This window comes from Phocoena sinus, chromosome 21 (assembly GCF_008692025.1).
Source record: "Phocoena sinus isolate mPhoSin1 chromosome 21, mPhoSin1.pri, whole genome shotgun sequence".
NCBI classification, from domain to species: Eukaryota; Metazoa; Chordata; class Mammalia; order Artiodactyla; family Phocoenidae; genus Phocoena; species Phocoena sinus.
The window spans coordinates 20,966,080-20,975,015 of record NC_045783.1 but is presented as its reverse complement, the minus strand read 5'-3'; the positions used below and the strand labels follow the sequence as shown (position 1 = coordinate 20,975,015).

General features: G+C 42.6%; 1 protein-coding gene across 1 annotated transcript; it reads left to right on the top strand.

Annotated features, from left to right (window-relative positions):
• The first annotated feature begins 521 nt into the window (after positions 1 to 521).
• C21H8orf48 (chromosome 21 C8orf48 homolog) lies at positions 522 to 4,938 on the top strand. Its single transcript, XM_032618159.1, has 2 exons — positions 522 to 1,496; positions 1,678 to 4,938. The coding sequence occupies exons 1-2, from the start codon at positions 712 to 714 to the stop codon at positions 1,727 to 1,729; spliced, it is 837 nt and encodes a 278-aa protein (XP_032474050.1). The 5' UTR covers positions 522 to 711; the 3' UTR covers positions 1,730 to 4,938.
• The last annotated feature ends 3,998 nt before the right edge of the window (positions 4,939 to 8,936 follow it).

Genomic DNA, 8,936 nt, shown 5'->3' with positions numbered 1-8,936 from the left:
AGCTGTGCAAGATGAGGCTGGAGAAATAATATGTAGGAGCCGTGCCACTCAGGAGTCTTACAGGATGGTTTCAGAATTTCGAATTTTATCCTAAGGCGCGGTTTACGATTAGATGATCTCTTGTCTATCTGATTGGCAGATACCTTTTGCTTGTGTTTTTTGGCCAGCCGGATGTTTTTTTGTTTGGGTTTTTTTTTTTTTTTTTGAAGGCGAGGCGTGCACTCTCCGATTAGTCAGAGGCCGCCTTTCCCTGTTGCCCTCACACACATGTACATTTTTTGACCCCTAGGGAAGGGGAGTTTGCAACGTTTTCTGGAGGTTTATTAGATTTTGTACTAAAATAGCACTAAAGAGAAGACTCCGGAGAGCGAACGGAGAGGGCGGCGCCGACAACCCAACAGGAACAATGCAGGCAGAGTCGGTTCTGGGGAGGGCGGGGAAGGGGAGGAGCGAGGCGCCTCAGCGACCTACTGCGCATGACCGCCCCTGGTTGCCAAGGCAGCGGGAAGGCGTTGCCCGGAAGCGTTTACTTACGGAACCGTCAGCTCCAAAACCCATCCCCAGGGGTTCAGGACTGACTAGTTCCTGAGGCAATCTTGACCACCGCAAAGCAGATGAGGAGCAGAGCCTGATGCAATGTGATGGCCATCCGCCTAGAAGCCCGAGGATTCAGAGAAGCAGGGGAAATTGACCCAGACAGACATCGGGACTATGGCAGACTTTTCTAAGGAGACCTTTGAGTCCTTTACTGATGAGGCACAGAGTTCCAGTTCATTCAGTTCCTCTGGAGGACGGCAGCCCTGGTCCTATGCCTCTGGGAGTAAATACGAGAGTGGAACGCCGACTCCACGCTTGCAATATGGAGACAACCAATCTGAGTTTTCACACTTCAAAAACAATGAAAAGAAGTTGAGCAGAAAATGGATCAACAACCTCAAGGGCAAGGAAATGAACTCTGGACAGTACCAACCAGACACTAAACTTGAAACAGAAATCACTCAGGCATCCCTTGAAGAATTGAATGCCCTGCAGTCTTTCTGCACCGTTAAGATAAACCTGATCCATCGTAGTGCGACCTCTAAGGGGAAAAAGAGCAGCAGACATAAAAAGCTGCAGCTTGGATCGGATGCAGAGGCTCCAGAGGTAGATGCCTTAAACTGTACTGTCCCCGATGAGCTTCTGAACAGAATCTATTTTAAAAACATGAGGACAACACCCAACGAGGTGGTAACAGCTAAGCAACACATTTCTTCTCGGTGTCCCAACTGTAACAGGAAAAGAGCAGAACTGGCCCAATCTGCCTTCCTGAAACAGAAGAAGACTTTACTGGAGTCACTTCTACTCCAAGAGAAAATAGATGAACATCTTCATATGAAAGACTTTCTTACCCTTATTGGAGAAATACATCAGAGCCTTCCCAGGCTTTCCGATGACCCCAGAATAATCTGGGAAAGACTGAAGGAGAAAAGTCAAATTGGTTACTCTGGTTTTGAAAGGTCAGATATAAAGCAGGAGATGTAGCAGAATGGAAATAGTGCTTGTCATCGCCTTTTTGTCCGCCAATTTTCAAACCTCTTACTCTTAACTAAACAAGGGATGGTGTTTATTAATGATAATGTGTAATGTGGATAAATGTTTTGTTGTGTATTTGAATAATTATCATCATTTCTGTAATAGGAGCAGAGCATTTGGCCTGACCGTTAGCACGACCGTTATCGCGAGACCCTGAGCCACCAGTCAGCTCGCAGTGGTGCTCGCGGCAGAGAGTGTGGTGAGAGGCGAGAGGCGGTTGCAGGGCCCGGGACAGGCCGAGGGCCGGGTCCCGCAGAGCCCCAGGGCCCTCACCGCAGCCACCCGCTAGCCAGGCCCAGACCTTGAAGCGAACCCCTCCCCCATCCCAACGTCTGCAACCTAATGGCGGCGGGCGGTCTTCATGGGTCGCAGTCCGTGGAGGCCTCAGCAACTGGAGTATATGGACACTGCCGTTGAGGTAACAGCTTCAACCTGCTTCAGTCTCTCCATTCAGGTTTCAAAAGTTGGTGCAGCTTAGATCAGTTGTCTCCCCCTAGGAGGTGGCCAGAGGCCAGGGTTAAGTTGCACGGACATTGCAGGTCATTAGTTCAGGTCCACCTCAGTGGTTGGGCTCTTCTCAAAGAAGGGCAATTTCTGTGAGCTGGGGATTCACCTGATGGGCATTTGCTACAACACGTATTCCTGTCGATCGTATACAAATGATTCTGTCCAGGTTAAATGAAAAGCCTGAGGGCCGGCTTGGGTCCGGGCCGGCTGGGTCCTGGCCGCCTGGCTCCCTCATTGATGATGGCTGGGCAGAGTCTGGGGACCTGGCCCTGAGGGCGCTGCCACCTGAGATCTGGCCCCTCACCCAGGCCTGGACGCTGGCGGGAGGACTCAGACTGGGTGCTGGATGAAAGCTCCTGGGCAGGGTAACTGGCCCGCGCAGGGACCCCCTCCTGTAAGCCAGGGCCTGGACCTCGGAGGGTGAAAGTTGAGCCTTGGGACCTTGCCCTTTCTTGTCAGAACAGAGAATAACATTTGTTTCGATGGAGGTTTATAAGAACACAGTGACCTGGCCTCAAGAACAAAGGATCTAACACCAAGAAGTTTGTAACAACTAACCATGCCCCTCCCTATAAAAGGGCTATAAAAGGGCTTTGCTGAAAGCTTTCCAGGTGTCCAGGGTTTTTAAGGCATGAGCCACCAGTCTCCTTGCATGGCCCTGCAATAAACCTTTCTCTGCTCCAAACCCTGATGTTTTGGTATTGTTTGGCCGCAGTGTGTGCTGGGCTCTCGGACTTGCGTTTCATAATATTTCTACAGGTACTCTGGAAACTTAAGAGTTTACTGTGCTTCCTTCACAGATTTGAGGACTAAAGACTTTCCACCCAGTATTTTCAGATTCTAGAGGGCAACATTTTATAGTTGGAATAGTTACAAAGTTTTTATAACAACGCAGGAGAGAGATGCTGGCAATTTGGACTAGGGTTTTGACAGTACAGATAGAAATAGAGATCTAAGAAGTACTCAGGAGGTAATAATTGACATTCTTTGGTGAAGAAATGGATATGGGGGGGTTAATAAAAGGTAAATGTTAAGAATGGGCTTCCCTGGTGGCGCAGTGGTTGAGAGTCCGCCTGCCGATGCAGGGGACACGGGTTCATGCCCCAGTCCGGGAAGATCCCACATGCCGCAGAGCGGCTGGGCCCGTGAGCCATGGCCGCTGAGCCTGCGCGTCCGGAGCCTGTGCTCCACAAAGGGAGAGGCCACAACAGTGGGAGGCCCGCGTACCTCAAAAAAAAAAAAAAGAATGTTACTAAGTTTCTGACTGGTGCATTTGGATGAATGATAATTCATTAAGATAGGAGCATTGGAAGACGATGATGTTTGATTAAGAGGGTGATTATTTGGACATCGTTAGTTTGAGGAATATTTGAGACATTCTTACTGAGAGGTTGAGAAACATTTGGTTATTTGTGCTTGCGATCTGGAGAAAAGGTCTTGAGGGGGTGGGGATCATTGGCATATATGTCATGATATGTGAGCATATATGTGAGCTCTTCTAGAAGAAAGGAGAATGACAGGAGAAGAAGGGCTATGACCAGCTCCTGAGAACTTCTACCCACCAATTAATGGCTGGGTAGAGGAGAATAAGAGAGCAAAGGAGGTTGAGAAGAAGTCATCATAGAAGGATAAAGGAAACCAGGAAAGAGTTGTATCAGAGAGACCGAAGAAAGAGAACATTTCAAGAAGGATGGGTTGTCTAAGCATGCCAATGCAACAGAGTTCACAGATGATTTAGTCATGTGTTGGCTTCTTTGACTTAACAACAGCAACTTCATAAAAGTTGGGCTGACTGACAGTAGATTGAGGAATAAATGTAAGCTAAGGAAATGAGGAATACAGGTATAGACTGCTTGAAGTTTAGCTGTGGAGGGAAAGCAGGAGAGGTAATTTTTCTATATGTCTAACACTTAAGCTATCACGGTCAAAAATTTGTAAAAATCAGCAAAAAAATAGCCTTTGTATCAGCAAAAAATAACCTTTGTATCATGTCAATATTACTCTTTGCCTTTAGACCTTCATTTATGTATTAAGATACTCTTTTTTTCCCCAAAAAACTTAGTGTATTTTCTCTTAGTCATTCCTAAATAAAATGGGAAATAAATCATTACCATTTTCACAGTAACTTTTTATTGAAATTCACGTTACATCTTGCTTTATCTTTGCCATCTTAATATATTCACATTTCTCATAATCAAAACGCTGAATAATTTCTCCATTAAGGGTCATAATTCACCCTTTAGTCAACTAAGTCTTCCGGTCCATGCACAAGAGATTTTTAGAATTTGTTTAGGTCTTCTTTAATTTTGAAAGAAATGTTTCATAGTCTTCAGCATACAAAAGTTGTGTGCCTCTTTTATTGAATTTATTCCTAAGTATTTTACTCCATTGTTTGCTATTGTAAGTGAATTTTTTCCAATCCAGTTTCTTTTTGGATGTTCATTGCTAGTGCATGGAAATACAACTGATTTTTGCCTGTTGATTTTGTATCCTGAAACTGCTGCTGAATTCACTGATTTGCACTAACAGTTTTAAAAAATGGATTGTGTGGGATTTTATAGCTAGAAGATTATGTCATTTGTAAACAGAGATAGTTTTACTTCTTGCTTTTGATTTGGATACTGTTTTTTTCTTCTTGCCTAATTGCCCTGGCTCTAACTTCCAGTACTATAATGAATAGAAGTGGTGAAGTGGGCATTTTGTCTTGTTCCTGATCTTAGGGGAAGAGCTTTCAGACTTTCACCATTGAGTATGTTAGTTGTGGGTTTTCCATAAATGGTCTTTTTCATTTTGAGGAAGTTCCCTTCTATTCTTAGTTTATTGAATGTTCTTATTTCATTAAAGGGTGTTTCATCAGTTGAGATGATCATGTGGTTTGATGTACTCTTTATCCCAGTCTAAAGCCTCACCTTCTTTGGACTCAGCCCATAACCATGAAACACTGACTAATCAGAATTAAAGGCTGTAGTCTGTATGCTAAGGTACAAATATAAATTCATATTATAACACTTGTGTCTTAATAATCTTTTCTTTCTTACTTGATTGTGAGCAACTGGAGGATGGAGTTGATACCATCTTACATGATATCCACGGGGGTTAGCACAATGCCTGGCACAGGACGGTGCTCAACAAGTTTCACGGATGAAAGAAGAAGTGCATACAAATAATGACATTTAATATGTTTTTTGCATCAAAAGAAGAAAATAATCTAGCATACTCTTTTCTGTCAATGTTTTGCCTTTGTGTAGCTGTTTTCTGTAATTTTTCTCTCTCCATAGCTTGGATTCCCTTTTTTTTTCATGTATATACATACTTTTTCTCAGTGACAAATTAGAGGAAAAGTTTTTGATAAGATAGCTTTCCCTATGCAGCCAATTAATACAGTATTCATTTAAAAGAATTAATATAAAAATATCTTTCTGGAATTCATATCTTCAGGTAGAAAAAACATTTATGTGAATTAATTTTAAAGATAATTCATGACTTTTTGCAATTTTGAAAAGAGGTACAAGTTCTTGATGCTCAAACTTGAGAATAGTGTTTATTGTCTCTGAACAAATTCAAAAGGAATGAATATCCTTTCTCCAGACTCTTTATAGTTGCACCCAAGAGATTCCAGTATAGCTGGAAAACAAAGTCCATCAGATCAGATGCTAAGAAACCATTATTTCCCCAATGCACTAAAAATGTATCTGGCAAAAAATTGTATCTGGCAACCTGGTACAGGATTATACAAATATGCAATTTATATAACTATAATATATAAATTATATAAATACACATCTATTTAGTTTATGTTTTTATCTAGATTTTTTATCAAAAAAATTTCTGCTCTAAGAAACAAATCTATGCATTTAACGAGTGTTAGAAAAACGAAATCCTTGGAACAGAACTAAGTGATGTGTCAGGCTGAGAGAAAGAAAATTCGGTCCTGAACATCTGAGTCATTCAGATTCCAATCTCAGAACTGTTTAGGAATGTTTGGGACACCCAGCTCTGAATACCTCCAATTTTAAGCATGTTAGTTTATTTCATGATGAAGCCTAATATAGTAACTTAGTTTTTTCTGCAGCAACATAGCTAAACAGGCTGCAAAGAAATAAGAATTGTGGCTCTACATGAGTGTGGGCTCTCCCCCAATTTTTTCTGGAGTTGACAAATGAAAAGTACATACACAAATAGTTAACTGTGAAACATAAAAAGAAAAGATAGCTGAATTCTCAGTTGATAGTACCCTTTGCAGTAGAGAATTTCACAATTTTCAGTAGACTCAAATTACAGTGGAAATTGCAAAATTCTATCAGGGTGACTCAAATAATTCTAAAGCCTAGTTTTGAGGAGCCCACTGTTGAGGTATTAACAGAGGTTTAGGAGAAAGTATGTTGTGGTCATTCCACCCAAAGTTTGCTTTGGATGTCAAGATTGATGACCCCACACAAAGCCTGAGAAGGTATGAAAAGGTCCATTACTCATGTAATGAGAGCTTCCAGGGGGCACAGGGCAAGCTCCCAAGCTGATCTAAAAATGGCTAGGCAGAGAGGAAAGAGGACTGGTTTGCCTTTTATTGTGATTAAGGAGGGGGGCTGAGGTAAGGATTCCCATCTGTGGGCTGGGCTTACATGGTCTGAACTTCCTGCCAGTCCCAGAGGGACACCTGGGCTTTCTTATCAGCTAGTCCAAAGGTGGAGCAGGACGATGGGCCTTGGAAGTTTCTGACCATCAAACATCAAAAATGGAATCAGACTCTTTATTACAGGTCATCCCTGATGTTTGATAATAAAAATGTCACGTTTCATTTAATTAAATTTTATCTTGCTTGAGTATGCCGTAAGGGAGTTCTGTGAGGCTTGTAGCCTGAGACTGACAAGGGTGGGGAAAGTTCCACTGAACACCTTGTTCAAGAGCCCAGCATTGGATAATTTTAGAAGTGAAATGGTCACCCTTAACATCTGGAATGCCAAAGTGGATAAAGTGAGGCCTGTATTGTGGCTTTAATATGACACATTGATTTATATTTTGGGTATCTGTGAGGAAAGAGACTCCTACAGTTATTTTCCCCAAGGATGGAAGCCTTGGATAAGTAATTGTTGTGGTTACCATTGATGGAACCAGGTCACTAGACCATTGGTGGAACCAGGTGGCTAGACCATTGGCAATGGCCTGAGAGTCTATAAACACGCACCAATGGAGCCACTTATTGGCCAGGGTAAGATGACTTCCTGAGGTTCAGTTAGTTTTGAAGGTGCTTGGATCCCATCCTTTATCAAGGATGTCTGGATTAAGGAATGAAAAGCAGCAGATCTCCAGAAAGCCCCCATGACGTGCAGTTTTGATGCTGTCCATAAAGTGTACAAACTCCCATTGCTGTTCACTCATTTGATCCCAAGGGGCTCCCCAAATAGCCAAGGGTTCCAGAGAGGAGTGACCTCTTCTGGCACCTAGTCAACTGGCAAGAGACTGAGGACAGAAGAGGCCACCCTTTCCTGCAGGTGGGATACACCAGAGGACCCAGACTTAGCTCTATCCTGTAGGTAACACTTCTGCTTAGCAAGGAGGCCTTGATGGCTGATCTGAGCTTATAGAAGGCTGCCTCCCTGATCCATGGAAAAGTATGGAGCTGCACAGGCTCAGGGCCTGTGAGAACCTCTGTTTCCAGGGCACTCAGTATGCAGTCCCCAGTTGCCATGTGGCTGAGGAGAGCAGTTTCTCACACCAGAAATCCATGGGCAACTTTTTTTAGGGGGAAGATTTATTTATTTAACATCTTTACTGGAGTATAATTGTTTTACAGTGATGTATTAGTTTCTCCTGTAAAAGAAAGTGAATCAGCTATACGTATACATACATCCCCATATCCCCTCCCTCTTGCGTCTCCCTCCCACACTCCCTATCCCACCCCTCTAGGTGGGCACAAAGGACTGAACTGATCTCCCTGTGCTATGTGGCTGCTACCCACTATCTACTTTACATTTGGTAGTGTATATATGTCCATGCCACTCTCTCACTTTGTCCCAGCTCACCCTTCCCCCACCCTGTGTCCTCAAGTCCATTTTCTATGTCTGCGTCTTTATTCCTGTCCTGACCTAGATTCTTCAGACCATTTTTTTAAAATTCCATATATATGTGTTAGTATATGGTATTTGTTTCTCTCTTTCTGACTTACCTCACTCTGTGTGACAGACTCTAGGTCCATCTGCCTCATTACAAATAACTCAATTTCATTTCTTTTTATGGCTGAGTAATATTCCATTGTATATATGTGCCACATCTTCTTTATCCATTCATCTGTTGATGGACACTTAGGTTGATCCCATGTCCTGGCTATTGTAAATAGAGCTGCAGTGAACATTGTGGTACATGACTCTTTTTGCATTATGATTTTCTCAGGATATATGCCCAGTAGTGAGAAGGGTGGGTTGTATGATAGTTCTATTTTTAGTTTTTAAGGAACCTCCATACTGTTCTCCATAGTGTCTGTACCAATTTACATTCCCACCAACAGTGCAAGAGGGTTCCCTTTTCTCCACACCCTCTCCAGAATTTATTGTTTGTAGATTTTTTGATGATGGCCATTCTGACCATACCTCATTATAGTTTTGATTTGCATTTCTCTAATGATTAGTGATGTTGAGCATCCTTTCATGTGTTTGTTGGCAATCTGTACATCTTCTTTGGAGAAATGTCTGTTTAGGTCTTCTGCCCATTTTTGGATTGGGTTGTTTGTTTTTTGATATTGAGCTACATGAACTGCTTATAAATTTTGGAGATTAATCCCTTGTCAGTTGCTTCATTTGCAAATATTTTCTCCCATTCTGAGGGGTGTCTTTTGGTCTTGTTTATGGTTTCCTTTGCTGTGC

What these genes read in the sequence shown, in the direction of transcription:
- C21H8orf48 (XM_032618159.1), top strand. Translation starts at nt 712, where the DNA reads ATGGCAGACTTTTCTAAGGAGACCTTTGAGTCCTTTACTGATGAGGCA. An exon ending in GGTTACTCTGGTTTTGAAAG is followed by an intron (nt 1,497 to 1,677) that starts GTCAGATATAAA and finishes TTTCTGTAATAG; the next exon opens with GAGCAGAGCATTTGGCCTGA.